General features: G+C 45.4%; 1 protein-coding gene across 8 annotated transcripts in view; it reads right to left on the minus strand.

Annotated features, from left to right (window-relative positions):
• The window catches only part of SENP6 (SUMO specific peptidase 6), an 80,691-nt gene extending 65,256 nt beyond the window's left edge, over nt 1–15,435 (minus strand). For 4 of the 8 annotated variants that reach the window (XM_083177183.1, XM_083177179.1, XM_083177176.1 and 1 more), the window contains exons 1-2: nt 15,139–15,434; nt 12,689–12,776 (exon numbers count right to left, since the gene is read on the minus strand). Coding sequence is in view for 6 of the 8 variants with exons in the window: in XM_083177179.1 (XP_083033305.1) it covers nt 12,689–12,776; nt 15,139–15,172 (122 nt within the window). In the remaining 2 variants the exon portion in view is untranslated. Of the gene's footprint in view, nt 1–12,688; nt 12,777–15,138 lie in introns of all 8 variants that reach the window. The other 4 variants (XM_083177181.1, XM_083177180.1, XM_083177175.1 and 1 more) reach the window with 2 other exon arrangements.
• Nucleotides 15,436–15,743: the final 308 nt, after the last annotated feature.

Genomic DNA, 15,743 nt, shown 5'->3' on the forward strand with positions numbered 1-15,743 from the left:
GGCCTAATTCAGACCTGATTGCAGGGCAAATTTGTTTTCAAAACAGGCAAAACCATGTGCACCAAAAGTTAGATTTGGGTTGGGTGCTTTCACTTAAATCTAAATTGTAGTGTAAAATAAAGCAGACAGTTATCCTGCACAGAAACAAAATAACTCACTCAACTCTAACTCTCTCTGCACATATTCCATTTGCAGTTCACATGGTTTTGATCCTTTTGAGAACCCTGCAATCAGATCTGAGGACATCAAGCAAATAGACGCCTGCCAGAGTGAAATCGCACCCCATCTGCAAGTGACCTACAAACTGATCGCTGATTGCAGGCTATCTGCGAATCCATACGCAACTCAATCACCAAGTGTGAATAACTCTGACCATTCCACAACTGTGCAATAAAATCAGGGTGACCAAGGCCAGAGCGGGCGTCACACACCCTCCCTGAGAATGTTGGAGTTTGTCCTGACACTCCCAGAAAATGACTAGTTACCATCCCAAATGCAAGCTTCCATTGTGTGTGTGTGTGTGTGTGTGTGTGTGTTTTGTGAAACTTGCGCCCCCCCCCCCCCCTTGCTGTACTACTAATAAAGATGGATTACAAAGACTTACAGTAACTGAAATCATTGTTTGTTCAGTCTCAAAAATGTCATCGATGTGACAAATGCTTAGGTCTAGAATCACTTTGGGAAAAACTTCTCATGATGGCGACATAGATGACAACGGTTTGTAAGCAGTGGGTCCACACTGACCAAAGTTAATAGTCTACAATCGCTAGTACTGTGGAACAATTGTGTGAAGTTATTTGTAGTGCTGTTGATGATGCAACAGCCCTTCTGTATACAGCAAAGTCACAGGCTGAATATCTATGTCAGGTGAAAGAAACCATTTGACTAGAAATAGAAGCTATTGCGTTACTAGATTTTGCAGAAAATTATTCATTTGTGTCTCGGGACGCAATTCAAGGATTCTTCCGGGGCACTCCACCCATTGTTTTATATTTTAGGCAAGTTGATTGTGACACTATAAACTGTGAGTCTGTGTTTTATACGTATTACCCGTGATCATGTAGAGGCAACTGTGCAGGTCTTCATTATGGTAGGTATGAAACACTGCAAAACTATTACCAAAATTGGAGCATGTTGACTACATTGGTTATGGTGCTAGTGCACAATACAGAACTTTGAGCTTATGAACGTCAACATTCAAGCAGAATGGATTTCTTTGGCCACATATCATGGTAAGAGTCCATGTGATGGCATTGGGATATATACACACACACACACACACACGTAGTGCAAGTTAAAAAAAAATTCTATATGCATCTATACGTATGGGCGCCTGACGGAGCACATCAATTGATATTCCGTTCAGGCACCTTTAGCCATTGGGGACAAGTCTTCTTGAAGCCTCCTGAAATGCCTGACCACTTATTTGATGGGTTTAGCTAACCAGTCTAAAGAGGGTGCTTTCAGCAGCATCAATACCAACAAGTTCCTGAATGGAGAAACAACTTAATTATTTAAAATCGGGCAACTATTCGTAAAGACGACCAGCAGGAGGTGTGCAAAACAATTGAAATTGCCATCTTAAGCTGCATACACACTATGTGATAAAGGCAGCCAACAAGATCATTAACAATTTCCCTTGAACACCATGAAACTACAGAATTAACAATATAGAGCATACACACTTAGGGCCTTATTTTGGTTTACTCTTTCTGACAAAATTCCTTCTTAGATGGAAAAAATCATGTGCAGTGCAGGGGGACAGATGTAAAATGTGCAGAGATAATTAGATTTGGGTTAGTTATTTTGTTTCTGTGCAGGGAAAATACTGACTGCTTTATTTCTACACTGCAATATAGATCTCACTTTGAAGTAAAACCCCACCCAAATCTAATTCTCTCTGCACATTTTACATCTGCCCCCCTGTAGTGCACATGGTTTGGTCCATCTAAGAAGGAATTTGTCAGAAAGAGTGAACCAAATAACCCCCTTAATTTCAAAAGATAAAGATGAAGTCAAAGATAAAGAGTTTGCTTTACCACTGACCATCTTTTATGAAAAATGTACCTATCTTTAATACACACTGAACAATATGAATCTAGTTATAAACAACATATGCAAAATAAGACTGCATTTACAGAGAAAGGAGGTAGATAAAGACCCACGGAAGTGCCCATAGTTAGTACACACTGGACGATATGCACAACATCATCATTAATGCTATTGTTATCGTGCATATTGTATGTCTTTATCGCATATTGAATCAGAATATAAGTGAACTGGTGTGTTCACTTGCCAATGGAACCCATACATTTCTGGGTGTGGGTACTCCTTTGTGTAGGAGTACCTACACTCAGAAATGTATGGGTTCCATTGGCAAATCTGTAAATACATAAATATTTTAAACACAAGTGGGCATGACACTATGCTAGCTCTACTAATATTGAACCAACTGCCACTTATTCGCATAACCTTGCAAGTGTATCATAATTATTGTTCCTTAGCCTTAAAGTGCTGCACATAAGCCACAGTCCTGCGCAACCAGAAATATCACATAAGGGATTGGGTAACAGGGCGGCACTCCAATCATTTAAACAGTAGAATTCGGTGCCTGGTCCATAATAGTAATACAGTACACTTACCCCCCCCCCCCGAGTCTGCATTTACCGGTTACAAATAATGAGTCCTACACGGTTCAAAGCTGTTTTTCATGCAGTGTGAATGACTCTGAACCGGTATATAGGACTCAGGCAGTAGCTACAAGAGCGCAGTGCATAGGTAACGAGCTGACCATTACATATGCACATATGTAATGAGCGGCTCATTCATATGTAAGGGGGTATTTATCAAAGGTTCGACAGAGAAAATTGAGAGCAATAAAGAACTAACCAATCAGTTCCTTTAAAGTCGGGTACAGAGACGATATTATCTATGAACAATAGTGTTAATTTCCCTTGAACTGGCCTCAATTCCCTGTGCAAACTATAAATGGGGGTAGTCAATTCACCCTATATCTACAGTCATGACCTTGACCTGTTCTAGGCCCGCTCGCTTGTTTATCGTCAGGTGGCGAAAAAGGGGTGTGGCCGCATAAACGGCGTTGGATTGTCTAGATACAGCAGTGATCTTGACAATCCACGTCCGTTCTCGCCAAAACGGGGCCAACAGCCAGCATTGAATAGATGCCTGCCGCTATTTTCCCTGTTGGAAATAGCGGCAGAGATTGAATACTTACTAAAAATAAAGCATAAAAATATTGTTAATGATATCATTATTGTGCATACCATTTAGGGAAAAAACAGCCAAATGTATACCCAGCTAAATGATAGGTAGCTGATTGTCCGGTTAATTAATGTACTAGCCAATTTTACTCCAAGCGGGGAAGGGGTAATGATTCGCCCACGGGCAGTTTTTTCAGCTATTCGTCCATGACGTCCCATTTTTTTTCGTTTGGTGAAATCACCATGCCACAATAACGGGTGGAAATGGCCAAATGGCAAAACACATGGATTCTCAGCAAATTTGCTGATTCACGTGATTTTAACCGGTGCTGGTTTTTCTGCATGTAGATTGAACAGTCACCCAAAAAAACTAGAAAAATACAGATTTTTCGCCTGGCAAACAATCCAGCACAGTGGAATACCCCCTCAAGTATCTCTACAGCAATGCTTTCTATAGTCAATCTAATACTGGGTACACACTACTGGTGTGTGTACCCAACTACAGCACTGGGTACACGCTACTGGTGTGTGTACCCAACTACAGCACTGGGTACACACTATTGGTGTGTGTGTTCACAACTACAGCAGAATGCCTCACTTGCGATGTCCTCCTTTGTACTGAATGTACAGACAATGGGGGATGTCGCTGACGATGAGCAGGAGTGACATAGTCAGCCTCTGAGCACACACATTGTATAATATGAACATTCAAAATATCATCTAGTGTGTACCTTGCTTATCCAGCAATACTAACGTCGGCAACTGGTGTGGGCACGTGTATAGGCAGCACTACTGTCAGCAACTGGTGTGGGCACGTCTATATGCAGCGCTACTAATGTCGGCAACTGGTGTGAGCACGTGTGTAGGCAGCGGTACTACTGTCGGCAACTGGTGTGGGCACGTGTAGAGGCAGCACTACTAATGTCGGCAACTGGTGTGGGCACGTGTAGAGGCAGCACTAATAATGTCGGCAACTGGTGTGGGCACATGTATAGGCAGTGCTGCTAATGTCAGCAACTGGTGAGGGCACGTCTATATGCAGCGCTACTAATGTCGGCAACTGGTGTGGGCACGTGTAGAGGCAGCACTACTAATGTCGGCAACTGGTGTGGGCACGGGTAGAGGCAGCACTACTAATGTCGGCAACTGGTGTGGGCACATGTATAGGCAGCGCTACTAATGTCGGCAACTGGTGTGGGCACGTGTGTAGGCAGCGGTACTACTGTCGGCAACTGGTAGAGGCAGCATAACTTATGTCGGCAACTGGTGTGGGCATATGGTTACACAGTGCTACTACTGTCGGCAACTGGTGTGGGCACTACGTATAAGCAGAGGTACTACTTTCAGGAAACTGGTGTGTGCATGTGTATAAGCAGAGCAACTACTTTTGGCAACTGGTGTGGGTGTTATGTATAAGCAGAGGTACTACTGTCAGCATCTGGAGTGGGTATATGGTTACGCAGCGCTACTACTGTCGGCAACTGGTGTGGGCACTACTTGTAAGCAGAGCAACTACTTTTCGCAACTGGTGTGGGTGTTATGAATAAGCAACGCTACAATAGTGGGCATATGCAGGAGTACTCGGGGCATTATGTGTAGCATAATGTGTGTCAATGTCATATGGGCATTATAGTGCATGGCATATTATGTAAGGGGAATTACAGTGCGTGGCATAATGTGTAATGGGCATTATGGTGTTCTGCATATTGTGCAAGGGGCATCATGATGTGTGGCATTACGAATAATGTGCATTACTGTGTGTGGTTACTATAATGTGTTATGGGCTTTGAGGTGTGAAGCATAATGTGTTATGGGGATTATGGTGTTATTGGTACTTTTATGCGACCACGCCAATTCCCCGAGAAGCCACGCTTCTACAATTTTGCGTGCGCCTTCGGCGCGCACTGTCCCTGTTTTTTTCACACACGGCACCAAAATGGCTAGTTACGGCACTGGTGCTGTGTTAGGTGAATAAGATTGTGCTACTGTGTAGTGTAATTTAGAGGCGGAGCATTATTGTGTGGCCACACCCCTCCCTTTGTAAAGTTTGGGTGGGCGAAAATTTATAGTTTGCAGGAGGGCGCCGAACCTCCTAGCACCGGCCCTGTTTCGTCTCCCTCTTTAATAACATGACATTTATTATTTATTTATTTATTTATTAACAGTTTCTTATATAGCGCAGCATATTCCGTTGCGTTTTACATAGGGGACAGTGAAACAACAAAACAGGGTATTTACAGACAGTCAAAATGTAGGAGATGATGAGATATTAGAGTTTGTGGCAGCTATCTGTCTGGCCGCCATTTTTGTCTGCCAAACAGGTATTCTTATCTCTTTTCACAATATTGTATGAAACGATACATGCTTAAAAACATACTATTTTAAAGATACACAAATGTTCTAGATCAGGCATGTCCGAACTATGGCCCTCCAGCTGTTGTGAAACTACAAGTCCCATCATTCCTTGCCCCAGTTTTGTTATTAGGGAGTGCTAAAAAGTGCGAATTATAACTCACCGATAATTCCTTTTCTTGTTAGAGATCCCATGGCAGCCATAACACTGGGATATCCTCCCTTCTCCTAGTTCAGACAGAATGTTTTTCAGGGACCGCCCACCTTGGGTATAATAGCCTCCTCCTCCCTCTCCTCTGTGTCTTTCGTTTGTCTCCGTTTCCATCGGTTTCTGAAAAACACATATATCTGGGAGGGATCTAGATGGCTGCCATGGGATCTCTAACAAGAAAAGGAATTATCGGTGAGTTATAATTCGCACTTTTCTTTTACGATCCCCATGGCAGCCATAACACTGGGACATACCCAAGCTTACAAAAAAATGGGAGGGAGACCATGATATATGCAGTTAAGATTTATTACTCTCATCAGTTAGCTTTCACTGACAGAGCTTCATTTAACACATGGTTCCCAAAGTGGGCAGTTGTTATATCCAGGGCATACTGCTTCGAGAACGTATGGGGCGACGACCATGTTGCCGCAAGGCAAATGTCCTTCACCGACGCTTTGGCCTTCTTAGCCCATGACGTTGAGATTGCCCTAGTAGAGTGTGCCTTTATGATAGAAGGTACTACTTTATCCTCATGTTGATAGGCGTAGATTATCACTTCTCTGACCCATCTAGAGATGGTCTGTTTGGCTGGACATAAGCCTTTCCTCGGACCCTCTGGAATAATGAATAAATGGTTTGTCTTCCTTATGCTAGCCGTTCTCTCCTTGTACGTGGATATAGCTCGCACCAAGTCTAGCATATGCAAAGTCTCTTGCTCCTCATTCTCTGGTTCTGGGAAGAAACTCGGCAATATTATATCTTGGCTCAGGTGGAAAGAAGATATCACCTTTGGAAGGAAGTTCGGGTTTGTTCTTAAAACTACCCTGTCTGGAAAGATGACTAAGTAGGGTTCTTCAATCCATAAGGCCTGGAGTTCTCCAATCCTTCTTGCCGATGTTACTGCAATGAGAAATACCACCTTCCACACCAGGAACTTCATCGGAATTTCTGATAAAGGTTCGAACGGTTCTTTAGCCAGAATTTGTAATACTAGGTTCAAATCCCAGGGAGCTACTAGAGATCTTACAGGTGGACGCATCTTTCTCATGGCTCTAGAGAATCTCTTGACCATCTTCTCCTCCGCCAGACTACGGTCCAGAAGAATACTTAGAGCTGAGATTTGTGACTTAATCGTAGCTGTTGCTAGGCCCATCTTGAAGCCGTCCATCAGGAACTGTAGCACTTTTGAAGTTGGTATTTCGTGGAATTCTTCCTTAAAGCTTCCCCAGCTTAGGAATTTAAGCCAAGTTTTATAGTAGACTAACGATGACACTTTCTTCCTGGCTTCCAGAATCATCCCCACTACTTGGTTGGATAGATTGTACCTCTTCAGAACCTTCCGCTCAATTTCCACACCTTTAAGGAAAATATAGCTGGATCTGGATGACAGATTGGCCCTTGCGTCAGCAGGTTGGTCTGTACTGGTATACTCCAGGGCTCTTGTATCCTCATGTTGAGTACCTTTGAGAACCACGGTCTTCTGGGCCAGTCCGGCAGGACGATAATCACCTCCACCCTGTCTTCTGCTACTTTCTTCAGAACCTTGCTTATCATTGGTATGGGGGGAAACACATATCCCAGCCTGAATCTCCATTTTATCGAAAAAGCATCCATAGCTAGGGCTTGTGGGTGATAGAATTTGGAGCAGAAGTTTTTCACCTTTCTGTTGCCAAACGTCGCCATGAGATCTATCTCTGGGAGACCGAATCTTGTCACAATTGAGTTGAATGTTGTCTTGCTTAACTCCCATTCTCCGGGAAGCACCTCCTTGCGACTTAGGAAGTCTGCTAGTATATTTTCCGATCCTGGAATGTATACCGCTGATATTGACTGAAGATTCGCCTCTGCCCAAGCCAGAATTTCCTCTGAGACCTTCATCAGTCTCCATGCTCTTGTGCCCCCCTGGTGGTTTAAGTATGAAACTACAGTCTTGTTGTCTGACATGATCCTCAGGTGCGAACCTTGAATGACTTGGGACAGCCTCTCTATCGATCTCCAGACCGCCAGTAACTCCCTCACATTGGAGGATCTCTGACTCTCTTCTGTCGACCAGGTTCCTTGAACAGACTTTGATTGAAGGTGAGCACCCCAGCCCAACATACTCGCGTCTGTTGTCAGAATTAGGTATTCCGGGTTTTCCAGGTTTGTGTACTTTGCCTCCAGACCCCTTGTCCACCACAGCAGTGACCTCTTCGTCTTGTCTTGTAGGGACACAAGTTGCCTTTCGCTGTTTTTGTCTCTTGAATAGTGAAGAAACTGCCACTGGAGAGCTCTCATTCTCCATTGGGCCCACGGTATTATCTGGATGCACGATGCCATCATGCCCAGTAGCTGGAACACCTGACACAAAGGAGATCTCTTCTTTAGAAACAGTGACTTTGCTAAGTGATGGATTCTTACGCACCTCTCCACTGATAAGGCTACTGTGAACTTTCCGGTGTCTATTCTCAAACCTAGAAACTGTATCTTTTGACACGGGACCAGCTGGCTTTTCTCTAGATTGACCACCCATCCGTGTCTCTGAAGGAAATTGATGGTTGTCTCGATGTCTTTTTGCACCCTTTCCTTGGATTCTCCTGTCACCAGAAGGTCGTCCAGGTATGGCCAGATCTGGATCTCCTGTTGTCTCAGTTCCGCCATTAGGGTTACCAACACCTTCGTGAATACTCTGGGCGATGTCTTGAGGCCAAAGGGAATGCATGTAAATTGGAAGTGATTCCCCATTACCGAAAATCAGAGAAATCTCCTGTCTCGATGACACACTGGCACATGGTAGTAGGCATCTCGCAAGTCTATTGACGCTAAGAACTCGCCTTTCTTCAACCCCATCATGATCGATCTCACACATTCCATGCGGAATTTCAGAGTCTTTACCCATGTGTTGAGGTCCCTCAGATCCAAAATGGTCCTGAAGCCACCTGTGCTCTTTTTCACTAAAAACAGGTTCGAGTAGAACCCTTTCTTCCTTTGAGATTCTGGTACTGTTTCTATAGCTTCTATTTCCAGCAACTGCTGGATCTTCAATAGTAGCTCTTTCCTCTGTCTTAGGTCTTTCGGAGTCTTTGAGACCAGGAATCTGTTGCAATAGGGTACCTTCATAAATTCTATCCTGTACCCGTTGTCGACAATGTCCAGGACCCATCTGTCCCTTATGGTCTCTCTCCAGATCTCCGCAAACCTCAACAATCTTGCTCCCACCTTCAGTGGACAGTCATGACCTTCCCCCTCTCCGAAAGGACTGGCGGAAGGTTTGTCTGGATGTACTGGCGCTGCCTCTTCTGAAGAACGGCCGCCCCGGCCTGTAGCTCTTTGCATCTCTATAACCCTGTTTGCCGACATTCGGAATAGGGAATTTATTTCTTTTGTCTTGGGGTAGCCTGGTTGATTTCCCCCCAGACAGTTTCTGGATCATACTGTCCAGTTTAGACCCAAACAAGTAGGTACCTTCAAATGGGAGCGTAATCAGTCTATTCTTAGACCCTGCGTCTGCACTCCATGGCTTCAGCCATAAGGCTCGCCTTGCCGAAACGCCCGCTGCCATAGTTTTTGCTGCCAATGAGACTGTATCTAGAGAGGATTCGCATAAATATTCTATGCCCTTTTGCATGATCTCCACACTCTTAATCAAGTATTGTTTTGAAATACGCTCCTCAACGTCCGTATGCAAGTTAGTCGACCACAGCCTAAGCGCTCTCACCACCGAAGCTGTAGCCACACTCGCCTTGAGAGATGTAGCAGCTGTAGCATGTATCTTGCGTAAAGCGTTCTCCATCTTTCTGTCCATAGGATCCCTAAACGTTGCGCCATCTTCTACTGGGATTGTGGTTTTGGATACAATCTCGGCTACCGCACCATCAACTTTAGGGACCAGACACCAATTGAGGAGCTCCTCATCCTTATATGGATACATTCTTTCTAATCTATTATTTGTTCCTGTTCTTTTATCAATGTTAGACCACTCTTTGGTTATCAAGTCCCTAATCATCTTATGTACTGGGAAGCACCTGTTCTTTTTAGGTTTGTCTTGGAACAATGGATTATCCTCCTCCGTGTCCACTGGCTCCTTAAAGTTCATTGCCTTGTAAATCTTCTTTAGCAAATTCTCTACTATCTCCAAATTAAATGACCTGGAATCCTCAATTTCCCCAGGTTCATCCTCAGAGTCCTCTTTTTCTACGACTTCAGCTAGATAATCATCTACTTCTTGTGATAAGTCTGCTTGCTCTCTGGATCTTTTAGGATTTTGACTTTGTACAAACTCTTCCTTGGATACAAATGAATTTTTCATCCATTCCATCAAGTTTTTTAATACATCCGTCTGTTCCACTTGTTTAGTGATTTTTGACTGAGCTTGCAAGCATTTTCCACACACTGTGGCTTTGTCCACAGATGAGAATAGCATATCACAGGTCATGCAGGTACAAGAAACAACCTTCTTCTTAGCAGTCCTCTTTTTAGGCACCGGTGAAGAAGGCACACTATAATAAAAAGGATAATTACTATCTAAGCTTAAATAAACAACCTAATGCCCATAAAACCAGGGTTACCTCAATTGGGCATCAGCAGGCTTAGGGGAAGAAGGTAGATCCATCTCTGACCAGCCTAGCAGACTCCTGAAACGAGTGACAGTCTGCTGGCAATACAGGTTTAAATAGCGCGCTTTAACCCTGCGCTCTCCTCTCTGGCCGCTCAACGCATAGCCATGTGGAACCAATACATCCAGCCGAGTACCCGGGGGATGTTTTAGCCCGTGCACCTGTGAGCACGCTGGGCGAAAGTGCGGCAACAGCGTGCTTCCGCCCCTTCTGCCTGCGGCGTTTGCTATAAGTCCTACTGCCGCTATGACTGCTGTAAGCCAGCCACCTCCAGACGCTGCTGCGCCTCTGACACAGCTCCTGCCTGGACCCCGCAAGAGACCCCCGCCGTCTTCCTACCTGCGCGCGCGCCGGCGCACTACAGGTACCAAACGGCGTTGCTATGCTGGCAGCTGTTTTTCTAGGCAGGTATACTTAGCTGTACGGCAGGACCCAGTCCACACTCCTCTCAGCTCCTCTTCTTCCCGGGCAGCTACCCATCAGCTGAGGCTGATTCTGAGGCACCCTCTCAAACAAATAAAATACCCTGTACTGTCTAACTAACGGAGACAGAAAGAAAAGACACAGAGGAGAGGGAGGAGGAGGCTATTATACCCAAGGTGGGCGGTCCCTGAAAAACATTCTGTCTGAACTAGGAGAAGGGAGGATATCCCAGTGTTATGGCTGCCATGGGGATCGTAAAAGAAACTATGGCAAGGCATGCTGGGATGTGTAGTTTCAAAACATCTGGAGGGCCACAGTTTGGACATGCCTGTTCTAGATGGAATTTGATCCTTTAACTATATAACTAGATCGAGTGGAATAGCACCGGTAGCATCTCCCAGACCTATTCAATTCAGCACTTCAGTGCTGCTTTGCCCAACATTTGATCACTTCTGATCACAGTCATCCTGTGGTGTGAGCCGAAATCCTACAAAAATAGATCTGTGATGCTGTTTTGAGAACGAGCCAGGCATAAACAGCAATGTGGCAGGGCACTTAAGTCAGAGAATGACTGTTCTCACAGATAAAGGGCCAGATTCTCTAAGCTTCAAAAGTGAGAAAATGGAGAGTGATAAACAGCCAGCCAATCAGCTCCTACCTGCCATGTCACAGACTGTGTTTGAAAAATGTCAGGCAGGAGCTGATTGGCTGGCTGCTTATCACTGTCTATTTTATCACTTTTGAAGCTTAGAGAATCTGGCCCAAAAACTCTGCCATAGCAGCGTTCTGAATTGAATAGGTCCTGGAGCTACAAAAATAGGGAAGCGATAATTTCAACATACTTTTGTGACACGATTTGCAACAGAATTTAGAGGTGGTCTGCCATGAAAAAAAAAACACATACAGAATGTATACCTTTATATACTGGGAAAAATAATAATCCAGCAATAAACAGAAATGTCATATGCTACTCTGTTAGGTACTGGTGTAGTTTCACGGCGGCAGTTACGTAGTCAGTGTAGCGTCCCTGTCAGAATCAGCATAGTGTTCCCGCGGCCAGCGGCCCTGTCAGTATCAGCGTTGTGTTAACGCCCGTTCGTGGCTAGCCGGAGCTTACGTAGTTAGCGCTTATTACATTCTGTGTGAACCATTGACCATTTTAACATGACTGACATGACAGGTGTGAATGTGTTCCTGAAATACCCCCACTATCTACATCTGCCCAAAGCGCGGCGAGCGTAGCAAGCCCCGCGTGAGGACATGGTACGCCTTCTCCCGACCTGTTCATACCCCCACTATCCACGTCGGCGTGGAGTTGATTTTATAAAGTGTGGCAAGCGCAGCAAGCCACCGAGCCCAAAGCATGGCGAGCCCCGCGAGGGGACGTGGAATAAACGTCAAGTAATCTGCGTCCGTTCGCCACACTTCGGGCTTGCCACACCTTATAACATCAACTCCACGCCAACGTGGATAGTAGGGGTATGAACAGTTCGGGAGGACGCGTACCACGTCGGCTCGCCATGCTTCGGGTGGCTGCCCCAAGAATTACTGAGACGCACAAGCATCTGAGACGCTCGTACATCTCTGACAGATGGATCGCCTCTGACGGCGCCCACCAGCAAAGGGGATCTGGTGGTTACCGGCACTGTCTGAGAGGCGGTCTCTAAGCTTGCCAGGGACAGAACTGTAGCTCCCGATAGTACCGTGACTACGCTGCCTGATGGAAACACTATGCTGACTACGCTAGGCAGCCGTGGGGCTACACTGACAACATAGCTTAGCCTACGCTGAAAACGTAGTGTAGCCTGCCGTCGTGAAACTACACAAGTACCCCCATTACAATTCACCATAAATACTAGTCTCATAACTCACAGAACTATACTTACTCTTTTTCAACATCACTTTCTTCTGGGTTTCCACAACTCCAGTTATTCCTAAAACCTGCATCTTTCTTGGACTGTGATGTTTCCAAAGCTAAAACAAAGCAGAGCCAGACTGTCAGAAACAGCATGGATAAATCTTAAGGAGCCCATACACGCTGCGATGCGTGCTTTGAGGTGCGCGCTCCCGCGGCACCTCATCACACAGTACAAAAAGTATACTTTTTGTACTTAGTTTTCATTGCATTGCATGCACAACGCATGCAAAGGGAATGCAATGCGATGTGATGCATGCTAGTTAAGCACGGAACGCACGCCCGTATCGGGACTTGTATGGGCGGCATTATAGCTTAGAAACTAGTATAACTAAAATAAAAACAAAATGAAAGCTATATTGGCAACAATGAACCCTAAAACATCATCTGCATGTTTTAACAAGATGCAGTATTTATCACACAGGTGCAAATTGTCCCAAATATGGCAATACATTTCTGCAATTAAATAAAACACAAAGTAGGAATATTTTACAATAGACTTTATTTTAACGCTATATGATGATGTTTATCTTGCAGAACTGTAAATGTTTTCTCAAAATGTTTCACAGCATAATATTGCAAAAAAACAACCCTAATATTAACTAATTATTACAGTATCTGTACTATACATACATGATAGAGAACAGATTATATTACAAAACATACAATAGCCCTCTACAAATCCAAAAAGAGAACACTTTATTCAATTCATTTTTTATTAATATAAAATACAAGCATACACAAACGTAAGTTTGTAGAGCAGACAACTCTCCAAAAACAACTTAAAATAAGGCATCAATTGTACCAGATTCAGGGAAAGTTTCAATTTGCCATGAGTCATGAGGTTGAATAGCCAGAGCAATTCAATTAATGAAAGGATGTCAACCCATAAGCAGGCAGCAACTAACACTAATTTCTATTGATTCAATTCAGATTTTTGCCTAACTAAGCTATGTTCCATGGGGACGCTTTATAAAGCCATACACCGGGGATGATGGGTGAGCGCGCATCAGCGACCATTGCTGGCCCGTACACACTGGACGGCTTTTGAGCTGACAGTCGCTCAAACGACAAAACTGAGCTGCATTAGCTAAAAATTGCCCAGTGTGTATGGGCGTTGATGCTCAAAGATGTTTTTTAAACACCAATTTGCTTCTACAGAGAGACGCCTGTGTGGTACACAAAGCCATTTTAGCAAAGAAGATGATATTACATGCATTAATTTCCCTGACTGGGTAGATGTATGAAGCAGTGATAAGGGAGGAGAAATGAGCAAGAGGAGTAGTGGCCCATGACAAGCAATCAGCACTGAAGTAACATCTATAATTTGCGTAATATTAAATTATACAGAGCAGCTGATTGGTTGCCATGGGCTCACTTCTACTCCATTATCACTACTTCATACAACTACCCCTATGTTTCGGTCAACAGCTTCAGCAAGAATGCCATTTGCAAAGCACAACCATCTCTCCATATAGAGAGCAAGTGAGCTTCCATTACATCTCCTTACACCTGTCAAATACATGAGAGGAGAGTGATTTGAACAATGTATCTATTCAAGACCAAAAGTAAATTTTAGAAAATGTGTTACAGAATTTCTATTTCAAACAAAACAGTATACAACAGTTGACAGCCATTTCCGATATCCAACGTGCTACCAGTATTAACGGCTAGACCAGGGTTAGGCAAAGGCCAACACTCCAGGCACTGCGGAACCATACATTCAAGAGTGCCCTCACAGTTCTTTAGTAGCTGGAGTGTCACACTTTGCATAACCCACATATAGCCAGTGGAATATGTTGCACTATATCACTTCTCAGTTCTACAGCTGGGCAGGCGCGCAACACAGTTCTACGGCTGGGCAGGCGCGCAACACAGTTCTACGGCTGGGCAGGCGCGCAACACAGTTCTACGGCTGGGCAGGCGCGCAACACAGTTCTACGGCTGGGCAGGCGCGCAACACAGTTCTACGGCTGGGCAGGCGCGCAACACAGCGCACAGCTGGGCAGGCGCGCAACAGCGCACAGCTGGGCAGGCGCGCAACACAGCGCACAGCTGGGCAGGCGCGCAACACAGCGCACAGCTGGGCAGGTGCTCAGCACAGCTGGGCAGGCGCGCAACACAGCGCACAGATAGGCAGGCGCGCAACACAGCGCACAGCTGGGCAGCACGAAAGACATACAATACACTAAGCTGCAAAACCCCAGAGAGACAATAGAGTGTAGTGCAAGCTGCAGTAGTAACACAAAATACAGCACACTGCACTATAGCAGAGGATATACTGCAGCCAGTGTATCAGGATAACTCTACACATCATACAGCTCACAGGGATCCATGCAAACAATGTAGCAGCAGCGCATACAGACACAGCAAGGGACAGAGCCAGACACAGCACACACAGACACCAGGCCCAACTCTCACCTTCCAGAAAGCGGCTCCCTCGGCCGCCCGCCATCTTCCCCTTACTCCATAATTAGCACGGGCCGAGGCGCTGGAGCGAAGGAGCAGGAAATGTCCGGAAGAAAATGGCCTAGCAGGCTGAGAGCGTAGAGGAGGCAGCCGGTGAGGGGCCGGGATGTCACACAGGCCTCAGCCGGAGGATGAGGCTAGAGGAGGCCGCAGTGAGAGTGATGGGAGGAGCCTGACGCACAGCCACTCCCATTCCGGCCGGAGGGGTCGGGGGAAGCTGTAGCGTTACTGCTGCACTCATGCACTGGCAGCGCCGCACTATCTGTGCCTGGCACACAGGGGGTGGGCAACGGCAGCAACTCTTGCCCACCGGAGGCTGTGGCCCCCCTCTCAGCTCCTGTATGTGTGTGCGGTAGGGAGCGCTCTGGCGTTGGGCATGAGCCTCAGCACTGGGCTACCTGCTGCTACCTATCCCAGGCTGATAAACTTTGAAGAAGTTTCTAAGAAAATGCCTTCCGCAATGCAACCTGCTGAGGGGCCTGGCCATACACCCGACACAGTAATAACGTCATGCTTAGTTGTCAGGTCACGTGCTCTTATTTATTTATTATCCTTTA

The sequence above is a fragment of the Crinia signifera genome, chromosome 3, assembly GCF_055691185.1.
Source record: "Crinia signifera chromosome 3, ASM5569118v1, whole genome shotgun sequence".
In the NCBI taxonomy this organism is placed as follows: Eukaryota; Metazoa; Chordata; class Amphibia; order Anura; family Myobatrachidae; genus Crinia; species Crinia signifera.